Here is a 24,683-nt window from a genome sequence, read left to right as displayed (position 1 = left end):
TAAAATGGTTCGGACCTGGATCCATGTTATCTACTTTCCCTACATTCACATTTAGGAGAAATGTGTTCACCAAGGTAGAAATCAACCATGGTCTAGTCATCAGTGAGAGAAATCGGAGGGTCTTGGGAATATATACGCAAGTTTCATACCATAGTGTATTCCTGAAACACCTCCAAATCTGTTCCTTAAGTGACTGGGAGAGGGTCTCTATGTAACTCTCCCATGTTTCAAAAAATCTTTCAGTAAACCTCTCCTTTTGTAGTGAGGCATCCAACCACTCTATTCTCAAACATGAGTTTATCACATTTGGAGGATACATTTTTTAGCTATACTGTAGCTATACTTGCCAACTCTCCCTCATTGTCAGGGAGACTTCCTGAAATAGTAGCAATCTCCCTGACTACCTGAAGAGTCTAGTAATCTCCCTGATTGTACCTTACCCCCATTATGAAGCTGTTTTATTAAAAAAAAAACAGAGACATATACATTCAAATGGGATCATTAGTATAATTTCTCTGCATTGGTTATAAGGCACAATAATCCTTATGGCTACATGCATTTTCTGAAAAGTATTAGTGTGTTTTCATCATCAAAGAGATCTTACTATCTGCTTTGGGGCTCATTTACGTTTGGATTTAAGTAAATTTTATGACACGCCTCTCCGATGTAGCAGTACACGCCCACATTACCGGCAAACTTATAGATGTTGATTTCACAATCTCCCTGAAATGTTTTTTCAAAAGTAGGCAAGTAAGGCTATAGTTGATATGGCTATTAACCAATTTCTGTACCTTCTGCGCTACACAAGTGCTTTCGGGTAACATGTCAAAAATTGCCCATTGGGAAGATAGGGGTAGGCAATTAACTAAATGATGATTAACCCCATACCTGAGTCCAGTTATGAGACTGGCGGCTGCGATGCTGGCGGTCTCAATACCTACAAGGAAATCCCAACAAGGGAGTTAAGATAGCCGTTGAAATACTGATGCCAGAATGCCGAAGGACGTCAAGCCGAACGAGGTAAGTCTGGGGTGCCCTTAGCGTTGGCCGTGGGGAGGGGGGGGTGGTGTTAGGTTTAGGGACCGTAGCGGGGTTGGGCTTTTTTTGTGAGGGAGTTAGGGTTAGGCACCCCTAGGGGGAAGGGTTAGGCACTCCCGGGGGGAGGTTAGGGTTAGGCACCACTAAGGGGGGGGGGAGTTAGGGAGGGAGAGAGGTAGGGATAGGGTACTTTAAACTTCGTAATATCATTTGCAACTGTAGTCACAAGAGCATCAAGCTGCATGGAGTTGGTCCTATAGCCTTTAACATATATATTTTTTTCTGATCTTCTCAGACAACTCTTTCCTTTCTCAAATAAGCCATTAGTTTGAAATATCACTATAATCCATAATCCGATTATTTATTTATTTTGTATCTTTTCCATGGATACCAACAAATCTGTCCAGGCCATTTTAGAATATATTTTGGAGAATAAGAAATAATTTATCTCTTTTTTGGTTCCTTGCTTTATTATATGACATACCAAAGGCATGCCGTTATACATGAGACAATAGATTCTAATTACATCACTTTCAGGAGGAATGTAACATTGTTTCAATGAGATGTAAGGGTACCAACAAATTTGTACATGCCTGTATATGAAAAACACAATTGTGATGTAATTTATAGCACAACAGAAATACTTTTATTGGATCAGTGTGAGGGTGGGGTTTCCAAAGCAGCATGTGGTTTTAATGTTTGCCATACTGTACATCTTGCATATGGTTTTATTTTTAAAGTAGGGAATTCAATTTGGTGCAAAGGTCACTTAGTGCCTCAGGAATGGTCAGGCAAAGGCACTTTTCAACCAGTAATATTATTCATTTTACTTGTGCCCCATAGAGGTGTGCAGAACAATTAGAGATGTTTAGCTACCATATAACTCTGCAGTATGAACAGCACATCGCGGCAGCACATCGCTCTAAGTTGAAATCCTCCTAGAGGAACAGATTCAGTATAAGGGTGAGGTCCTGTTTTAGCATTGCACAATGTGTCTCTGTGCGATGGTTATAGCGATAAATAAGCAATGTACTTATGCACTGTGATTGTAATAAATGAAGGGTGCTACATAGGGATGGCCATTGACCATCAATGGTTAACCACCATAGATGATAACCACCGATGGCCAATGATTTTGCCATCATTGCCTGAGAGGACAATCTGCAGCAGTAGTGATCCTGACTGAAGGGTGTCGATCCAGGCACCCTGCTAGCCAGAAGCAAAGGGCGTGGGGCGGCGACGGTGCTGCCCACAGAGCCCTGCATTCTGTGTGGCGGCACCGCTCAACACCCCAAGTTACGGCCATGATAGGTGGGCAAAACCATAAATGGTTCCTCATCAGTCTCTAACTGCTGCTGGACAGGCCACCAGTCTCTAACATAGCCGGCACTGTGTATATGGATGATGCATGCATGCGTGCGTCATCCAGTCACCGCTGCTCAGCTCTGCAGAGCAACGGTGTGACAGTGATCTCCCCAACTTCCCCCCCGCCCGTGGCACACCACGGCCCGCAGGTGGGACAGCGGGACAGTGCCTCTAAAACTGGACTATCCTGCTGGAATCGGGACAGTTGGGAGGTATGCACCAGTAGTATCATCAATGATGACCATCAATGGTTAACCCACCAATGGCCATCCCTAGTGCTACAATGGGAAATTGCATTTTCGGCAAAGTTGGAGTTCCTACAGAAGTATTCGCTGGCCCCAATATTATCACTAATTACTGCCCTAATTCTAAACAAACAATTATCATTGTCACTTTCATAGTGGATAACTAGAATACTACTAGCCCAGTCGTGTTGCTATTAATTATTATTATTATTTTCCTTGATACCATAACACAGTTTAATTTGCCGTAATAGCGAGAAGACAGGGGGCAGCAGCGGCTCTTAAGTCTGTTGTACAGTTGCAGTGGCTGAAGAGTGCGCGCAGTGTAGCAGCATTACGGCTGCCACTGCAGGGAGCACTGACTGGCTGCGGTGAGAGGAGCTGCGATGTCTGGGCAGTGCGGCCAGTAAAGCCTTAACCTGGCGCCGGGTTACACCATGAATTTCCGGGGTCTGTTCCAGGACTTCAACCCGAGGTGAGCTGATATGGAGAGCGATGGGACCTGGGGTAGGAGCAGATGATGCGCGGCCTAACGAGATCATGAAACGGCGAGGAAGGAACGGGAGGCTCAGGCCTAGAGAGTGGGGAGGAAGTGGTAGAGGAGGGGGAGGACGGGACGGTGAAGCTGCACAGCCAGGCACTGGTTGAGCAGCTGGAGATCATACATGGGTGGTCAGGACTGGTGTGCAGTCTGAGCTATGCACTTAACTTTATATTTCTGTATGCCTTAGGTTTGTAACTTGCTAATATCTCTCTCTGCACCCAATCCCCACAGTATGCTCTGCCCATGTCACCCACAGTATGCTCTGCTCATCTTACTTATATTATTATTCTCCACAATTAATACTGTAGTGTGTTTTTTTTTCCCCTGACCAGTGCCTGCAGTCCTATCTTGCCTTCCAACCACTGTTGACTGTGTTGCCCCATCATGTGCCATTGTCTGCCTTGGCCCCTACCGTTGCTGACAACGTCATAACACCTTGGCCCCTTATTCTCTGTTGGCAACATTATCCCACCTGTGCACCTCTGGCCGTGTCTTTTCATCTTGTTCTCTGTCTGCCGCAGTCAGTGGAGCAGCACACCGCTCTGTCAGGACTTTAATTGGGTGCCCTTCAGTTGTAAAATACTGTATATTATGGTAGCCCAACATTGTCTATTTTCCAGAGCACCTCTACTGAATGTGATGTGCCATTCTGTAATGCGCAGATCATGGCCATTGTTTCTCTGAAAGTTAGGAGCCAACAATTTTGTCAATACACATTTAAAGGCAGAGCAAAATTTTTTGGTTTGACAGCTCACTGTGTAATGTCCCTTTCACACCGAAAAGCGAATTGCCGGATCAATCATTTGGACCTGGTAATTTACAGATCCTTTTTCTGTGTGGAAGGATCAACCCGGGTCGAAATTCCCGAGACCTGCCAGGGACGAAGTCCCAGGAGTTGCGGGCCGGATTGACCTTTTCACACAGGAGGAATACCTGGGTTGATCTGCAAATTATCGGGTCCAAATGCTTGACCTGGCAACTTGCTTTTCTGTGTGAAGGGGGGGTCCAATGCAATATTTTGTATGTTAAATGTCGTCCGCATCGGGCAGTGTATGCCCAGCCGTGGTTGACAGACAGACATTTCCCCTGTTCCTTCCCATAGAAGGAACTGGGAAATGTCTCCTCCCCGGGGGCGGAGCGCAGATATCGGGGCCAATACACTGTGAGATATCTCACAGTGTATGCCTGCGATACCTGCTGTGTGTCAGGCTGCCAGATAAAATGTCTGTTGGTCTGACAGGCATTTTTTCTGGCAGTGTATGCCCAGCAAAACCCATTTCTCTCTGCACAAAGGGGCCAATGTGCAGAGAGATTTAGATTAGACAGGGATGTGTCTAAACTCAAATCTAGATTGCATTGTAAAAATAAAGCTGTCCAGCAGGGTTGAGTATAGGAGACCGGCAGCCGGGATGCCGGCCGTCAAAAGGCCTACAGCGGCATCCTGATGCTGAGAATTCCGACAGGGGCTCCGTAATTATCCTTACCATTCTCCCTTCACCCCCTAACCTCAACCCTCCCTTCCTGCACCTTGCACCCTAAAATTAACCCTCCTCCCTTAGTGCCTAACTTTAATCCCCCTCAGTGATCCCTAAACCGAACCCCCACTGTCTGCAGTCTAACCCTAACCACCCCGTGGTGCCTAAACCAACCTCCCCCCGCGGCTAAGAGCTAACCCGGCCCGGGATTTTGACCGCCGGCATTCCGTGCGGCGGCAAGCTGACTACATCCCTACATACAACAGCAGCCAGGATTTACACTGTTTACAAAAAAAAATTATCTGCACAAAGTTACTTGTTTTTGTTTGTTTTCAAGCTTTGCTCACAAGTCAGAATCAGCCCCAGAGCATCACCAGCCCATGCTGTAGTAGGTGACAGGGCACATTTCATAAGCACCTAGATTGTCCAGCTTTGTCTTACATTTTTTTTGTGTGTTTTATACTGTTATTTAATATAGACATACATTTATCTATCTTCATTGTTTCTTTTCTTGTGTTTTGCAGTAAATTTCTTATATATGCATGTTTGTTGCTATTCTCTGTCCTCCTGTCCCTGCGCCTGGACGGCATTATTCAGTGGAGTTACTGGGCTGTATTTGCACCAGTATGGCTGTGGAAACTGATGGTCATTGTAGGAGCATCAGTGGGCACAGGAGTGTGGGCCCGGAACCCTCAGTACAGGTATTTAGTAAATATGATAAGGTGTATCAAAGCAGTATTTTGAAATTGTGTAGTTTTATTATTATATGTAATGAGCTGACTATTTATGTGTTGGGTAAACTATATTAATTCCTTCTCAGAAATATCACCCTATAAATAGATTTTCGTTTGAGCATTATCCAGTTCAAAATATCTTGTGAACTAAAATATTTTTACTCTTAGCAGTCAACTGTCACATTTATAAGCCAAAGTTATCTAATTCTAATGGAGTGCCATGGAACTTTATGCCAGGTTTATGGTAAACCTACAATTCAATGAAACTAGAGTGACTGAATATGGAATGCAGTACTATTTTATGTTTGGCACATGTTCTGCAGTCCATTTTTCATAGTACTTTTATGTGCACTACACAATGATCAGCAATCATGTTGTGACTTTGAACAGCTGCATAAATATAGCTGAGATCCTCTTGCAATGGCCAAACAAAAAAGAAGAGCTGGTTTTCAACCATGTAGGTGTTAGAACTTCTGGAGAAAGGGGTTATCACTGCTTTATAAATAGAACCCATAATAGGGTAATAATGTTGGCGAGAGTGTTTTAATGATGATTTTTAAAAAGTTGGCAATCACGGTAAAAGTACTGTGTACCAAGTTAATTTGAGAAGCATGGGAAGTGTCATAGCGATCTGTTGATTGTTTCTCTAGATCTCTCTTATGTAGTCTACAGCATCCCATTTTTTAAGCCTTTTATGCCACCAAGATTTTCAACTGACCCCAAGTGTCATGTCGCAGCTGACTGAATGAGCTGCATCTTACCATGTACAGTTCATGCACCCATGACACAGTACCAGGTGTCTGTCCGGAATCGGTATGAAATACCGACAGTCTGTATCCTGGCGGTCAGAATCCAGACGCTGGGATCCCAACATTGTTAGCATGCTGACACTTGTTGGTCGGTATGCTAACCTTCTCCCTACCCTAACCCTCCCTCTTTGGTGCCTAACCCTAACCCTCCCCTAGTGACTGACCCTAACCGTCTGTCCTGCTCCCTGTGAAACTTCAGACGATTGGGGATTACATCACTTGGGGTTGTTGAAGGTGGTTATCTGCTGAACAGCAGGCAAAAAGAACATAGGAATTCTATTAAGTGATGAGAGATCCTCACTTAAATCACAGTATTTGGTTGAGTAATACAGGTTATTGTAAAGCAGGGGTGGGGAGCCTTTTTTCTGCCGAGGGCAATTGATATAGATATATATATATATCTATCTATAATAAAACATTATTTGCGGGCCCGGTGCAGGCCACGCCCCCCTCTGTGATGTCACTCGGGGGGCAGGGCCACAATCGCCGGTGATTACAGCAATGCCCTGAGCATCCTGAGAATGCTCCAGGGAGCTGTAAGGGCAGTGGTGTGACTGTTTGAAGCATCCTCAGGCGGCACTGCTGCATAGATTCTGGCTGCAGGGTACCTTTTGGTTCGTGAGTGCCCTGTATTGGGAATACTTTTCTTTTTTGTTTTGTGCAGGGTGCCATTCTAGGTACCCTGCTAGCCAGATGAGGCTAGCAGAAAAAAGCTCACAGGGCCTGACCAAATGATTTCGGGGGCCTTATACGGCCCCCGGGCCTGAGGTTCCCCATCCATGGTTTAAAGATTAACCCTAACTTTTGTGGCATTATTTTTAATGAAAAAATGCAAAAGTTGAAGACCCATAAGTACTTATTTTTTTTTTAATGCAAATTGTGTTGATATTAATTGGCTGGTTGGATATATTCCACTAGAATCAAAGAACTCCACTAGATAGGGACTGTGGTTTGCAAACAGTGACACTATTGGTCTTTTACATTTAGATATAAACAAAAATATCCACAGAGGTGGACATATCTTTTACATGTATTGACGTCTTTCTTCTTTATATGTATTACCAGTAACTCACATTTTCTTTCTCATGCTGCAGGGCAGAAGGGGAAACATGTGTGGAGTTTAAAGCCATGCTTATAGCAGTGGGAATTCACTTGCTGCTTCTGATGTTTGAAGTTCTAGTCTGTGATCGAATTGAGAGAGGAAACCACTACTTTTGGCTCTTGGTTTTTATGCCGCTGTTCTTTGTGTCTCCGGTTTCAGTTGCCGCATGTGTTTGGGGATTCCGGCACGACCGGTCTCTGGAAGTAAGTTCATAAAAATTAAATTGCTTGTATTATTAATATTGTACACAATCCTATTACTAGCACTGGTGCACAATGATTCTATATTACCTGGGCCGCTATGGAAAGAAAGGAAAAGATGAGGGTTGCGGTGTTAAAGCAATTATTAACCTATTTATTTTTGTGGGTATTTTATATATTTATGGGTATTTATCCATTGTTCTGCTACTTTTCTGCATGTGAGGGAAGATGATAGCCAGAAGTAAAAACACCTTTCTATTTGAAACATATATGTATTATTGTTTGCGGATGCGACTTTCTATCCATTTGCACACCCTGTACGCTGTAGGTAAAATTCTCCACCTAGATATAAAAAGTTCCTTTTAAGGATCAGTTCCAGTAGGGACAATAAAAATTGAAGATCTGCTCCTTCATACAGGGGATTGTCCACCAACAAGTAACGAGTAGCCAATATCTCTCCATTATGTGGGATATTGGTGTAGAGCAGTCCTCAAAGCTCCCCAACAGTTCAGGTTTTAGAGAGATCCATGGTGGAGCACGGGTGGTTGAATCAAATTGACTGAAGTGCTAGTTAAGTCACATGTGCTCAACCATGGACATAACTGAATTGTTGGGGAGCCTTGAGCACCGCGTTCGAGAACCTCTGGTGTAGAGGCTTGTGATGTCCAGGAGGCACAGCCAAGGTCACCAAGTTCCTCCAATTTCGTGAGGTGAGCTGTGGTGTCTTTAATTCAAGTGAATTTTTCTTGCACACATGCTTGCTAATAGACCATGGACAACTGTGAGACCATTTCCTCTTTGTACTGTAAGACATCCTGGACCACTATTCATTCGCCTGTCAGCAGGTCGGATAACAAAATCCCTATAGGTATTCAAGTCCTTTAAGGTCTCCCATTCTTAGAATTGTAAAGACAAACACACTATTAGAAGCAACCTAACACTTGAGAATCTGGTGCCTTTATGAAGCCTATAATAGATGTGTTATGGGACTGTGGGCCTGATTCAGACCCAGTCACTAAGATGCGCTCACTGGCTGCCAAAAGGGGCCAGGTATGCAAATTCCGCAATCGCACTGTCTGGCTTAAGGACGTCCTCTATATCTTAGAGGGCGACGGCAGTGAGCGTACGCAGGAGTATAAATCCGCCCACCTTTCTCTCTTAGCACACGTCATCTCCAGGAAGTGTGTGATTAATCGGGAACATCGAGACCCATCGGAGATGCACGCAGCACTTGAGGTAGCCCCTACCCCAAGCACTGCGATCAGTTCAGGCAAAAAAACAACCAAGTGACGTGTTCAATGATGCTACTTTGCTAAATATGCGCACCCATGGATGCTCAGACACGCCTACGTTCGCAAATCCACTCCCCCGTTCACAAGCACCTTCCCCTGTCACCACCCACAAACGGCGCTGTCACTCAAAGTAGCGTCCAGTCTGTGTACTACGGGCGCACGATTCCGGCCGCAGTGACTGGTTCGCATGCGTACTTTGATGCATGCGCAGATGTGCGATTATTGCCCCGAGCGCGCGCAGCTTAGCGACCGGGTCTGAATCAGGCCCTGCAGTTCAAAAGTGGATATGTTTTTAAATCTGTTCTGTCTATTGATATGCGGCAAAAGTTCTTTGTTATAGAACAATTCTCTTAATCTCAGTTTCCGGTGTAAACAGCTTTTTTCTACCTTCCACTCAAATTCTTTAAAGGTATCTGGCCCTCATTCAGAGGCAGTCGCAAGAAGCGATCGCTCTCTCTGAATGAGGGCGGGCGCTTCTTTTTTTTTTTTGTGCGGCCTCCTGGTCGCTAGCTAAGCTGTGGGTTACCACCCACAGCTTAGTGACCGACCAGGGTGATGGTCGCGATGGTCTTGACCATCGCGACCATTGGGGCTTGCGACGAGACCCTAAGGTTGGGTCTCGGCAACCGCAAGCCCCAGGGAGCTTCCTGCTCTGATTGAGCAGGAAACTCCCCACTGACAAAACGTGCCGAGCTGTCGATCAACATCGACAACTGCCCCTTTTGTAGTGAGCTCCGGAGCGAGAGAGCTTCTCTCTTGCTCCGGGGCTTGCGCACGCGCAGTGCGGCCGTTGCGCGTGCGCAGGACCAAAACATTGAGTCGGTTGCAAGCGCTCAGCGCTTGCGACCGACTAAATGAGGTCCTCTGTGCGTAGAAAGGTCAGTCCTTGCAAAGGACTGCAATTTCATGGGATGGTAGGGTCCTTGCTGATAGATTTGAAGACAATATTTTCCTTAGACGTCTTTCTTTTTGCCACGTATGCACTGCCCTCCCCTCCTCGAGGGGGTTTATGAAAAGAGTTCGATTGATTCGGAAGTTGAGCAGAGTCTTCACCAGAAGAGGAATAAGTCTCACTTGTAGAGTAAGAGGTATATTTATTAAATTGCAGGTTTTTAGAAGTGGAGTTGTTGCCCATAGCAACTATTCAATTCTACGTATATTTTACATAGCACCTTCTAGAACAGTGGTTCCCAAACTGGGTGCCGAGGGGCACTTGTAGAGGTGCCACGGGTTGGTGGTCCAGGACTGAATTAACTTTTTGATGTAAATACCAATATAGTATGTATATGCAGAGACTATATGGAATTCGGGCGCTCACAACTTGTAATGATGGTTTGGCAATAATAAAATACTGGAAAAAAAAAGGAGAATAAAGCTGCTCCTAATAGTGAATAATCTGTGATTTCCACTTAGTTAAAAATATCTAAATAATCTGAGTATGACATCAATTAATATACATCTCATAGCACTAGTAATCAGTGTTATTAATGGTTATTATCAATTTATCAGACAAAGAGCGCTCTTTGATAAATTGATAATAACCATTAATAACACTGATTACTAGTGCTATGAGATGTATATTAATTGATGTCATACTCAGATTATTTATATAACTTTTTTATGGTCTATATCAGGGGTGGCCAAACTCCTCGAGAGCTACCAACAGTTCACGTTTTCCAGGTCACCCTGCAGGTGCACAGGTGTAGTCATTACTCACTGACACATTTTGAAAGATCCACAGGTGGAGCTAATTATTTCACTTGTGATTCTCTGAGGAGACCAGGAAAACGTGATCTGTTGGTAGCTCTCGAGGACCGAGTTTGGTCACCCCTGGTCTATGTGGTAGGCAAAACCAGAGCTGGTGGCTGCCAACCATAAAATATGTGCCAAACAGAAGCGCAACCCTTTCTACCACCACAAACTGACCTTATGGACAACAGTTAAGTACAATTTACTTAATATAATAATTTTTGCTAAATTTCTCAATAATAAACTTTTGACCTAAAGGTGCCGTGAAAACAATTCTGATACTCTAGGGTGCCGTGATTCAAAAAAGTTTGGGAACCACTGTTCTAGAAGATAATAGCAAGAGTCTGATTGGTTGCTGTGGGCAACAACTCCACGTCTAAAAACCCGCACTTTAGTAAATATACCGCTAAGTCTCCTTAGGAGGTCTAGTAGCACTGTAAACAACAGATGCTGTTTTAGTTGTGGGAGTGTTGACCTTATGAGACTGACATATGTATGTATGTAATTTGTTTAAACAGACATTAGATCCTGATGAGTAAAGGGAACCTCTTTTTGGTGTATTTACGAGACACTGCTTTGTCATCATAACCTTTAAGTTTTGATGTCTTCTCTTTACAGTTGGAAATCTTGTGCTCTGTTAATATATTGCAGTTCATATTCATTGCACTGAGACTTGACAACATCATTACTTGGCCTTGGCTAGTAAGTATTTTTCCTTCATTTCCATGTGTGTCTGTCAGAGCTGTAACAGTCAAGCACAGTTGGTGTTTAATGCCAGTTTGGCTACTGTATAAATAAAGCTTGGTACACACCTTTGTGATCACTCGGCTGATCGGGTAAACACTCTCGATTAGTACTGTGTCCCCAGGGTGACCCCCTGCAAGCCCCGTACACACAGGTAGAAATAGCTTCTATGTGATCGGGAGGCCGGGCCGATAAATATTAAACAGCACATAAGATGCAACCTCCTGATTCCGACCATTGCAGGAAAGTTATAAGCCGTTTATTGACTAATGCTCCTGCAACGGTACTGTATACACACCTATACATTTGTCAGCCCAATATTGGTTGAACGGGACGAGTATTTTATAGGTGTATACTGAGCTTTAGTTGCATATGCAATGATTTATTTTATTAAGTAACCAATGTTGTTCTGTTTAGGTCGTTTGTGTACCCCTCTGGATTCTGATGTCTTTCCTATGCTTGGTAGTATTGTATTATATTGTGTGGTCTGTCCTTTTCTTACGATCCATGGATGTCATAGCAGAACAAAGAAGGACTCATATCACCATGGCAGTCAGCTGGATGGCTATAGTTGTGCCATTGCTCACTTTTGAGGTATTTTATGCTTTACAAATTAGATATTAAAAAAAGGGTTAGGGTGTATGTTATTTTCTCTAATTGTGAATAAGGATAGATTATTTGCACAATTTAGAAATATAAAGTACATTTTTCATGTCTGTGTCTTCCCTGTTGGGTTAGAGCTTTAAAATAATTAGTAGAGATGGTCTAAAGGTGGGTTGGGTACAAGATGCCGGCGCTCGGGATCCCAGCAGTCAGATTCCCAACGCTAGCATACCGACAGGGTCACAATGCCGACAGAAGGCGGTAAGTATACTCTCCTTCCACTAACTCTAACCCTCCCTCCCTGCAGCCTAAACCTAACTTACTTCCCATGGAGCCTAAACCTAATCTTCCCCCCTAGTGCCTAATCTTCTCCCTAACCCCAATACTTACTGTCAGGATTCCGGCGCTGGCATTTTGAGTGCCGACAGCCGGGGAAAATAACTACATCCCCTAAAGTTGACCTCTACTCCTCAGTTCAACTTTGATGTTTAAATTGTATTTTTACAATGGGTTTGTCTTTTTCAAGCATGGAAGCATCTCATCGATTAGCATTGAGGAAGTGTGGCAAAGAAACATTTTCTATGTTAAATACTTGCACTAAATTATATCACTGTGCACATTAGCACTACCAAGTAACACACATGACGATAAAAGTATATACATATGATGAATTACACAAATGCAATAACACAAGAGTCTAATTTCTTTCTTATAACTATTGGGTTCATTTTTCAAACGCAGCCTGAAAGTGACAGTTAGGCTGGGTACACATCAGAATATGTTCCCGGTCGATCAGCCTGACGGGCTGACATATCGCACCGTGCGTACACACTGCACGAGGCAGTGGTACGATGGCGTGATGTACCATGCCATGCTGCATTTAGCAGCATAGCATCGTACACACAATCTCTTCTGATTGACCGTGCAACACAGCCAACCATAACATATTATGCACGCGCAATCGAGTGTACACACTGAAGGACACGCGCGATATGTTGTTCCGGTTTGCCCGGAAACAAAATTGTGCCGATGTCGTTCTGGTGTGTATGCAGACTTGGGAGCAGATTGGTTGGTTTTATCTCTCTCCAAGCTTTCATGAATACTCCCCTTAGTCACGGGGCTGATCAGATTGTCCAATTGCCAAATTTAAGGTAGAGCTCTTGTAGTGTTATCATTTTGCTTTGTGGGATTCTTGTTTGTATTTATTTGTTCTCCCTCTGGCCACTCACCATGTAACTTCTGTCTACCTTTTGGCTGTTTGACTGTTTCTAGGAATTACTTAACACTTACTGGTAAATTTACTAAACCATAGCAACCAATCATATTCTAGCTATTATCTTCTAGAAGGTGCTAGTCAAATAGTTAACAAGTTCATAATATTTATTTTCTCCCAGGAGGAAGCGGTACGAAAACCTGCAATATATGTACTTATCTGTTCTCATCATGATTTATTGTTTTTCTTTAGCAAATACCGTAGTTTTATTCATATTATTTCTTTACTTTTAGATTCTACTTGTTCATCGATTGGATGAACATAATTTGTTCTTCTACATCCCTATCTTTGTCCCTCTGTGGCTTTCGTTAATTACTTTGATGGCGACGACATTTGGGCAGAAAGGAGGGAATCACTGTAAGATATATAATAGTTATGCATGATAATATCACTATTTGCACAATATATTTATTTTAACTAAAATCTAAACTCTTTGCAGGGTGGTTCGGTATTCGTAAAGACTTCTGCCAGTTCCTGCTAGAGATTTTCCCTTTTCTACGGGAATATGGCAATATTTCGTATGACATTCATCATGAGGACAGTGAAGATGCTGAGGAAACACCTGTACCAGAGCCTCCAAAGATTGCTCCAATGTTCCGTAAAAAGACTGGTGTTGTTATTACACAGAGCCCAGGGAAGTACATTGTACCACCTCCAAAGCTGAGCATTGATATGCCAGATTAAATGGGCTTTTACTTGACCTTGCAATGGTGCACTTGCTTGTTTTGCAGATCAAAGGAGATCGAAACTAGACTGTATACGCTACTGACCTCACTCCAGATTTTTTTTTTTTTTCCTTTACTCTTATTTTTATATGCAGTTTATTTTATAATGCAGCTTTACATTACTTTTCGTTCTGCTGCATTGAGATCTTTCCCTGACCGTGTCAGTTAAGCTAATAGATCTATATGTTCATTTAATACTTGGACTCATAAGAGTGTAATGTAATATTGTAATGTAAATTGTCTACTATTTGTCATACATGTGAGGGTTTTGTTTATTGTACAGCTAGTGTACAAAGAACCTTCACATTGGAAACAAATCTTACATCTCTTAAAGGGTTGGGGATGGAATGCGATCAGAATCTCAACGCCGGCTTCCCGACTGGGTTACAATGCCGACACCTACCGATAAGCAGGCTAATCCTCCCCGCAGCCTAAACCTGACACTCCCCCCCCCCCCCCCCCCCCCCTTTCTGCATTCTAACCCTCCCTCTACTGCCTAACCCCAATACTTAGTGTAGGGATGTCAGCAGTACCGATGCTGGCGGCGGGATTCTGACATTGGCATTCTGAGTGCCGGCATCATAACTACATCCCCTCTTAAAATATACCACTAGCAAAATCATTTTTCTCTGTATGTAAAAATCATGGCTTAGCTTAATGAAGTGGTAGTATTTTAGAAACAAGCTTAGCATTCTGTCCATCCTGTAACCAGTCCAATTTCAGGATTTTATAGTTGTAGGTGTATGAACAATGCTTGTTTGTATAGTATTTATAAGAACATTTTAGCAATGTAATATATTCTGTTCAAAATTATACTTATGTACAGTATAAATTGATAAATACAGAGTATTTTTTTTAAATAAGGTTTGTTTATAAAAAAAAAAAAAAATCATAAATTTGTTTTCAGAAAAGTCCATTATCATTTACATTTTAAATGCTCCCGTGAAATGTTTATCATTAATATTGCCAGTAATTGTTTTGTTCACACTGTTAATTCAAACTTTAATTGAAATCATTTTATCTGTAAAATGTCATAGATATCAATATAAATGTTAATAAATTATAATGCAGTAAAACCATTGCTTGTATAGTTCTACAGCATAAGTCTGATGTTCAGTAAATTGTGTAGATGTCTTTAAAATCTCATGGTGGTGTTTTGACCTGTCACTTAAAGTACTATATGTACATAAGAGATTCTGTATTGTTCTACTTGCTGAGTAAAAGGTTAAACATGTCAGAGATGATGATTATTGTTTCCAATATATTGATTCATAATGCCAAGCAAACCTACTAAAATGGCTAAGCATGGTGCAATCAATTGTCAATTGTGGAATAACGATCAGTGAGTAATTCGGCCAAACTGTACAAAACCTACTGTTCTAGAGACTGGACTAGCCGTGTTTGAAAAGTCTATGCTTCAGGTTGACTAATGATCTTTTGTATGCTAAGTGAGGACATTGGCTGACCTGATTTTTACACCATCATGAGACCTATCCAATCTGGTTCAGTTTTTGTGTGTTGAAATAGGGCCCACAGCCAGTTAGGTCAATTTGCCCAACTAAAACTGTTTACAAGTGGGCTTGTATCGGCCACAAATGTAACTGGACATAATACTGCTGTTTGCTATTGAGGTCAAGTATTTAGATCTCTTTCAGCATCACTGGGGGGGTGGTTAGTGATCTTGCTATCCGGATGGAAGATCAAAAGTCAGTAGGTCGACACCAGATGATCGACAGGCAATAAGTCGACATAGTCAAAGGGTTAACTGACAAATGGTCGACAGGGTTAAAATGTCAACAGGTTCAAATAGTCAACACTTTTATTAATGTTTTTTTTCTACATTTTTAAGGTTAGAGTGAGTGGGCAATAAGGTGCCCCCAGTTGCTGTAGAACTACATATCCCAGCATGCTCTGCCACAGTTTTGCTATTTGGCCATGCTCGAACTGTTGCAAGGTATGCTTGGATTTGTAATTCAACACCTGGAGGGCAGCTTATTGCCCACCCCTGCACTACTGGGAGGATTAGGCTAGGGTTAGGTTTAAGCACTAGGGGAGGGTTAAGCTGGGTACACCTTAGACAATATTTTGAACGATTTGGCCGAATCCGACTGATCAGAACTACAAATCGTCACGTGTGCACTCCCGCGGCGTTGTCCATCGAAATCTTCAGATCGCCCCTGCATGCTGCTCAATCTGAGGATCTCATCAACGATTTCCAGCAAATAGTGCATTGTGTATGCTCTACCGAACGACCAGGTGATATGTTAACGATGAAACGACCAAACGACGCACAATATATTGTTTGGTAGATTGAATAATGTGTATGCACTATCTTGTTTGTCCAGAAGTTCGAGGGAATTCGGGACTGCCATCATATCGTTTGCTGATCATTTAATGTGTTCCCACCTTTAGGGTTGGGCATCAGGGGGAAGGTTAAGCACTAAAGGGAGGTTTAGGATTAGGGATATATTAGAAAAATGTGTCGCTCATTTTTGTGTTGACCATTTGAACCTGTCCACTTTCTGCACTGTTGACCATTTGTCAGTCAACCTTTTGTACCTGTCGAAATTTTGACCATGTCGACTATATGGTGTCAAGTTGAAAGGGAAAAGGGACCACTGCACTAACTATCTCAATGAAACCCCAACTGACTAATCCAAGCTCACTTAAAGGTCTGGGGGTGCAGCCTGGGACAAAAATTGATAGTACCAAATCGAACTTCCAAAAGAATTGGAAAAACAGAATATCCTCTACAGGCGCACAAATATGATTAAACAATAAAATATAACCTTTATTGGTATGTGTTTAAACCTTATCCTGTGAAATATAATTTAAATAATATAGATTGAAGAAATAGTGAACAAAGATAGAAAGTGAAATTAAAACACCAAGACACTAGACTCACTGAATGCTGCTTATTCTGCTATTAAATCAATTATTAAGTATCTATGTCTCTTATTCCTAGTAGTTGATCGGCCATAAGTTTTATCTATACATAAAATTAAATATATATTGAGTGCAATGTTCTGATTGTCTTGATGAGGACAAATAATTGGTGTTTTAGACCCAAAGCCTCCTTATTAAACAATATAAAAGGTGGCAGTAACAATTAAATTATTACTATCTTTATTATGCCAGGAGACAAATTGCTACTGTCCTTACCCAATATATTCTGCACTTTCATATACACTCTAAAACATACCGTGTTGCATATATTGATTGGGTAGAAGTTACTTATGTAGGTTTAACCGTTATGCCAACACAATTTACTCCCATATGTCAGGTTCATACGATACGTGAATCCCCTATCTCAATACGAGAGATAATAGCAACAGAATTCTTATATGTTGTAGTTTAGTAACTAGAAATAATTGTTGCTGTTACTGCACATTATATCCTACTCCTTCTTGTCCTTAGTAATACACGCTGTATTAATATGTAGTTAGTATGTATATTGTTGAACTATTGTTTTAACTTGATTCACTCCCATATATCATTATAGTATAGTGCACATCATGGTAAGTATATATAATGTGATTCAAATAATACTAATACGTGTGCGATTATTTAACACATATCACTCCCATATAACCAGATGATGACTGGCTATTTTAATGCGGTAAGCTCCTTATTAAATAATATATTAACAGGCAGTTTTGGAATCTTGAGTGATCGTTTTTGAAATAATTAATTATCTGAAAGTATAGAATGAATTACACAAGATACAGTAGATCAATGCTGATCATACTATATACCATATGATTCACTGGTACTCCCTGTTAGGAGCAAGCTCATAACTGATATAAATATAACAGGAATTAATCTCCAACTAGTTACATTGAGGCACTTTAATCATAACTATTCATTACATATTAATATTTGTCATTAGTTATATATTAGTATTTGGGATTTCACTATTGGCACTCACACATTAATTTTTTATTATATTACATTTATTGTGTTATCACTTTACACTAATAATTCACTTATTCTATTTAATTTGTAACACATTTATTTTTATTATTTTTAATTCTTTTATTTATTTGATATAATACAGTTTATATGCATTCAATGAATTATTGAGGATATTCAGTATCACATTAATCTTTTTAAAATTTACACTTATATGTTTATCATATAATGGTGGAATTAAATATGGTGGATGCATGTTGTAACACATGCACACGTATTTTAATTATCTATATGTATAAGATTTAATTATTTTTATATAGTAAATAAATGGGGTTATTATGATTACATTTAATGTTTTAAGAATATAGAATATGTGTATAGTAGAATGTCGTTAAATTGATGTAGATTATATCATTTTTTGAGTAAATATATATATCTAACTTATATACATAAAATGTGGATAATTAATTGACCTTGTTATAATAAATAATTCCAGTTTGAGTAATTATGTCCGGACTCCACATAATGGGGATTTCTCTATTGGAAGCCTGTGGCAGATGACCTTGAGATTTGAATTGATTGGATGCTAGAATCTATATAACCCGGGTAAACAGCACACTCGGGTTTGCCTTGAAAAAACTTATTGTGAAACGTACGTCGTTCTCAGACGCTGACCGCTGATGCTGCACTATAATTAATATGAAATACTAGTAGGAATTATGATCGGAACTTAAACTCCATACCCACTGAATGTGTTGTGGTTTACTTGAGATTACACGCTGCTATATAGTTACCACCGGGTACTTTCCCGTATTATTCACTCAACGTTCTGTTGATCTGAGACCACACGCTGTTCTATAGTTACCATGGGACACCTCCCTGTACTACTCATTTAATGACCACTTGCACTATTCATTTAATGATTAGTTGTAGATTAGTGCATGCTACAATATATCTGAATGTTATCATATATTTACTGAATACATTGAATGCTTTTGGACGACGTGTGACTGCACGCTACTCTATAATTATAACTGGACATTCTGCAATTATATCAGCTGTGATTATACCCACCGAATGTGTTGTGGTTCATTTAAGATCACATGCTGTCCTATAGTTACTTCCAGGCATCTCCCTATATTATTTATTTAAAGTTCTGTTCATCTGGGATTATGCGCTGATTTATAGTTACTATCCGGTATCTCCAGCGTATTATTCATTTTGTGACTAGTCGAAGATTAGTGCCTGTCACAGTATAATTGAATGCTACTATATATTTACTGAAGCTATTAAATGTACAGGGGTGACACGTGATTGCACGCTGTTGTATAATTATAAACGGGTACTTTGTCATTGTATCCGTCGTGACTAGTTGGAGATTAATTCCTATTATATTTATATCAGTTATGAGCTAGCTCCTAACAGGGAGTACCAGTGAATCATATGGTATATACCGGTAGTATGATCAGCATTGATCTACTGTATCTTGTGTAATTCATTCTATACTTTCAGATAATTAATTAAGTATTCCAAGACGATCACTCCAGATTCCAAAACTGCCTGTTAATATATTATTTAATAAGGAGCTTACCGCATTAAAATAGCCAGTCATCATCTGGTTATATGGGAGTGATATGTGTTAAATAATCGCACACGTATTAGTATTATTTGAATCACATTATATATACTTACCATGATGTGCACTATACTATAATGATATATGGGAGTGAATCAAGTTAAAACAATAGTTCAACAATATACATACTAACTACATATTAATACAGCGTGTATTACTAAGGACAAGAAGGAGTAGGATATAATGTGCAGTAACAGCAACAATTATTTCTAGTTACTAAACTACAACATATAAGAATTCTGTTGCTATTATCTCTCGTATTGAGATAGGGGATTCACGTATCGTATGAACTTGACATATGGGAGTAAATTGTGTTGGCATAACGGTTAAACCTACATAAGTAACTTATACCCAATCAATATATGCAACACGGTATGTTTTAGAGTGTATATGAAAGTGCAGAATATATTGGGTAAGGACAGTAGCAATTTGTCTCCTGGCATAATAAAGATAGTAATAATTTAATTGTTACTGCCACCTTTTATATTGTTTAATAAGGAGGCTTTGGGTCTAAAGGACCAATTATTTGTCCTCCTCAAGACAATCAGAACATTGCACTCAATATATATTTAATTTTATGTATAGATAATACTTATGGCCGTTCAACTACTAGGAATAAGAGACATTGGCCCTCATTCAGAGCCGCTCGCTAGCGGCCGTACGCTCGTTCCGAGCGATGTTCGCACATCTGCGCATGCGTACGGTTTTTAGTACGCATGCGCGAACCAGTCAGTGCGGCCGAAAATCGTTTGTACGCTATATAGCGAGTGCCTGCTATTTTGAGTGACAGAATGAGGCGTATGTGGGTGGTAACAGGGGAAGGTGCTTGTAAACGGGGAGTGGAGATCAGAACGCAGGCATGCTTAAAGGTCAAAACGGGCGTTTTAAGGGTGTGCATAATTAATACAGCAGCGTCATTGACCACGTCACTTGTTTTTTTTAACTCAGAACTGCTCGCAAAATAGCGGTTGAAAAAACCAACCACAAGAATAGCGAGCAGTTCGTACGATGTACTCGATTAATCTAATAAATAGCGGACATGACGTATGGTGCGAGCGGCCAGGGGGCGTTTTTAACAAATAAACGAGCGTATGTTTTGCTCGCTCGTTCAGACTTAGAGGTGTGAACAGACTGCAATTTGCGAACGGATCATTTGAATAGCCTTGTTTTAGAACGAACGACCGCAAATAGCGAGTGGCTCTGAATGAGGGCCTTGGTATTTTAATTTCACTTTCTATCTTTGTTCACTATTTCTTCAATCTATATTATTTTAATTATATTTCACAGGATAAGGTTTTAATACCTACCAATAAAGGTTATATTTTATTGTTTAATCATATTTGTGCGCCTGTAGAGGACATTCTGTTTTTCCAATTCTTTTGGAATTTCGATTTGCGACTATATGGCGTCAACCTATTGACTGTAGATCTAATTACTGTTGATCCATTTTACCATATCTAGTGATCCTGCCTTGTCTAACTGCATGTACCAGCATATTCAATTACTGATCTTATAAATTTCAATAGTATTATCAGGTATGGGGTCAGACTTTGTGCCAATTGACCAATATTACTGTAGATATTGTAGCATACTATATATGGCCACTGTTAACAATCTGCTGATTATACAATGTAACAGATTTAACTTAATGAAAACCATTGTGATGTCCAGAGAGTTTTAGCTCACAAAGTGGCCGATTCCATTCAGCGCGAGTTGAATAGCGCCGGGAAGTTCGTCCCATTCATCTTGCTGTGTATTACAAGTTAAGTCGGAGAATGCCTGTTCTCGCGAGGCTGTTAGCGGTGCGCTAAGCCAGAAAACAGTCTCACGGTAGCACACTCTGATTTATCCCCAAACACTTAGGGCGGTATTCAATTGTTTTCGCGGTCCCGATCTCTCGTCTAAAGTGAAGGGTCGCTATTTAATTGTTACTTCTTTTTGCACTGATCGCACACAAAGTGGTCAGGTTTAGCCGCGTAAATCTGCTCCCCCCGACCAAAGTGCTGGGTGCGATCGTGAAAAAGTGCCGTTTGGGTGCCCAAACAGGTCCCCTTTTCGCCCATTTCAGCTCGCACCCCCCTGGGGCTGCGAGCTGAAATGGAGCGCTGGTAGCTGATTGCGCCCGACAGGAGCAACAATTGAATAGCTCTGTCTGGCGCAAAGGGGGCTGGAAACCATTGAATTCCGCCCTTAGGCCCTGATTCAGAGCCGGACGCTCTGACAGAGCGCTCGATCTGAATCAGGGCGTTTTTTTTTTGGAGCTAATGCCACCCACAGCTAATGAGAGCGGCCAGGTTGATGGTCGCGCTTGCGACGAGAGCCTTGTGGTAGGGTCTCGTGGCCGCAAGCCCCAGAGAGCTTTTGGCTCAAACAGAGCCGAAAGCTCTCCCACTGACATCACTTCCGTCTGGCCAGCCTCCCCCCCCGGCCCGCCCACCAAAGGGGGCGTGCTGTCCCTCAACATCGACAGCACGCCCCCTTTGGTGCGAGACCCGGAGCGACGGACTGCCCGTCGCTATCCGGGTCTCGCGCATGCACACGGCGGAGCCGGCTCCGTCGTGCGCATGCGCTCTGGGCCACCATCGACCCGGTTGCGAGCGCTCAGCGCTCGCGACCCAGTCTGAATCAAACCCTTAGGGTGCTGAATTGACTATCTCCGGGACCAACTTTCTGGCGCTATTCAACTCCCGCTGAATTCAATCGCCCCCATAGAACAGACTAAGGGGTACATTTACATTTTAAAAAATTGCCCATAGATACCAATCCGATATTGCAAACTGTTGTCTTTGGAGCTGAAATACTAAAATGCATAACACAGGGCTTGACAAATTTTTCTAAAATCTAGGAGCCAGGATGAAAGTGTAGGAGCCGGATCACTGTCCCCCCCAAAAAATTACAGGAGTGAGTGAGGAGCACAGCTCTGTGTTATGCAACTGTTATACACACTATACTAGTCCACAAAATAGTTGCAGTTGAATGGATATAGTAACATGGAGGCTCCCTCACTGCTCTACCCCCCATCCTCCAGTAATAATGGACCAAATTTCATAAAAAACAATGGTGTCAAAAAGTACAACAGAACCCCCCTCCCCTCGTGGTCACACCACTATACCTCTGAAGCTGCTCCGCAATCCCTAGCCATTCATAAACCCTATTACCGGAGAGCTCTATGCAGCCAGAGATAGGAGACAGACAGACAGTCGTGACGTACAGGAGGATCAGCGTAGACTGAGACAGACAGCATGGGTCATAGCAGGCCAGTATGGAGAGGAGAAGTCAGCGCATGATGGGATGGAGAGGAGAAGTCAGCGCAGGATGGGATGGACAAAGGCACAGCAGTCACTGCAGCCGACAGTCAGCACATGCACTCCTGTGCATGAAATGAACGCTGCAATACTATAGCCACTAATCTCCGCGGGAGCTGATGAGGATCTGCTTTCACCCTTACTGCAAAATCTGGTAGCCATGGCAACCTGGCCCCTGGAATTTGTCAAGCCCTGGCATAACATTAGATAGTTCAAAACAATATTTAAAAAATTAAGATTATGTAAATGATGTAGGGACACATTTATTAACATTCATTTTCGTACTGTAGTACCGGCATAATCTGTTTTACTGTACACTTTGGAACAAAATAATAATACCGAATTTTTAACAGACAGACAACGAGGCAAAAGAGCCCTGCTTGCAAGATTACAATCTATTTTATACCACTGGTTTAATATAGCTAGGAAATACGGTGCTGATATGTCCACTGGCATCTTTGCCGCTTGTGCGGCAAATCGCACCACATATGGCGCGAATCATGCAACCTGGTAAGCGTGCTTCCTTTGCATCAGTGATCGATAGGATTGCATCGTGTGAATGCAGCCGCAGCAAATCGCATGGCACGATGTGTGCACACGTTTGCCACGCAAGGTGCAAAAATGCAAGAGGACACATCTGTAGTATATTAGGTGACCAGCTAGTAACAAGGCCACTGTCCTACACACTGATACCACATGAGCATACATGACAGAGGTAGGGATGGAATATTTAATACTATATAAAAGACCTCTAGAACAGTTTCCAAAAACTATGGAGAAACTACTGTAACTGGGATACCAGGCGTTGCCCGAGTTGAAAACTGGACCCTGAAGTACACCTGCAGCCTTAATTTTTTTTTTTTTTTTTTACATTGTCCTCCCCAATAACCTGGATAACAATGTAAATGACAGTGCAGGCAGGCGTATCCTCATACCGTTTGGAATGGGGAATACAGTGCATCCAGAAAGTATTCACAACGCTTCACTTTTTCCACATTTTGTTATGTTACAGCCTTATTCCAAATTGGAATAAATTAATTTTTGTCCTCAAAATTCTACACACAATATCCCATAATGACAACGTTTAAAAAGTTTTATTGCAAATTTAATTAAAAAAAAAAACCTAAGTAATCACAAGTACATAAGTATTCACAACCTTTGCTCAATACATTGTTGATGCACCTCTGGCAGCAATTACAGCCTCAAGTCTTTTTGAATATGATGCCACAAGCTTGGGGCAGTTTCGACCATTCCTCTTTGCAGCACCTCTCAAGCTCCATTAGGTTGGATGGGAAGCGTCAGTGCACAGACATTTTCAGATCTCTCCAGAGATATTCAAGTGGATTCAAGTCTGGGCCACTCAAGGACATTCATAGAGTTGTCCTGAAGCCACTGCTTTGATATCTTGGCTGTGTGCTTAGGGTCGTTGTCCTGCTGAAAGATGAACTGTCGCCCCAGTCTGAGGCCAAGAGCGCTCTGTAGCAGGTTTCTTTCCCTCTATCCTGACTAGTCTCCCAGTTCCTGCCGCTGAAAAACATCCCCACAGCATAAATGCTGCCATAACCATGCTTCACTGTAGGGATGGTATTGGCCTGGTGATGAGCGGTGCCTGGTTTGCTCCAAACATAATGCCTAGCATTCACGCCAAAGAGTTCAATCTTTGTTTCATCAGACCAGAGAATCCTTCAGATGCATTTTGGCAAACTCCAGGTGGGCTGCCATGTGCTTTTTACTAAGGAGTGGCTTCCTTCTGGCAACTCTAATATACAGGCCTGATTGGTGGATTGCTGCAGAGATGGTTGTACTTCTGGAAGGTTCTCCTCTCTCCACAGAGGAATGCCGTAGCTCTGACAGAGTGACCTTCGGGGACTTGATCACCTCCCTGACTAGGGCCCTACTCCCACCGATCACTCACTTTAGACGGCCGTCCAACTC

General features: G+C 41.8%; 1 protein-coding gene across 1 annotated transcript; it reads left to right on the top strand.

Moving 5' to 3' along the window:
- Nucleotides 1-2,934: 2,934 nt before the first annotated feature.
- Nucleotides 2,935-15,041, top strand: TMEM185A (transmembrane protein 185A). The gene is made up of 7 exons (XM_088478851.1): nucleotides 2,935-3,120; nucleotides 5,189-5,365; nucleotides 7,302-7,512; nucleotides 11,169-11,252; nucleotides 11,712-11,888; nucleotides 13,404-13,527; nucleotides 13,610-15,041. Exons 1-7 carry the CDS (start codon nucleotides 3,083-3,085, stop codon nucleotides 13,852-13,854), a joined length of 1,056 nt encoding a protein of 351 aa, XP_088334977.1. The 5' UTR covers nucleotides 2,935-3,082; the 3' UTR covers nucleotides 13,855-15,041.
- Nucleotides 15,042-24,683: the final 9,642 nt, after the last annotated feature.

The sequence above is a fragment of the Taudactylus pleione genome, unplaced genomic scaffold (genome assembly GCF_031769625.1).
Source record: "Taudactylus pleione unplaced genomic scaffold, aTauple2 ptg000222l, whole genome shotgun sequence".
Classification (NCBI taxonomy): Eukaryota; Metazoa; Chordata; class Amphibia; order Anura; family Myobatrachidae; genus Taudactylus; species Taudactylus pleione.
This window is presented reverse-complemented; position numbering and strand designations above follow the sequence as displayed.

Coding starts and splice junctions, on each gene's coding strand:
- TMEM185A (XM_088478851.1), top strand. CDS start 3,083: ATGAATTTCCGGGGTCTGTTCCAGGACTTCAACCCGAG. Junction 5,366..7,301: donor GCCCGGAACCCTCAGTACAG/GTATTTAGTAAA, acceptor CTCATGCTGCAG/GGCAGAAGGGGAAACATGTG. Junction 13,528..13,609: donor GCAGAAAGGAGGGAATCACT/GTAAGATATATA, acceptor AACTCTTTGCAG/GGTGGTTCGGTATTCGTAAA.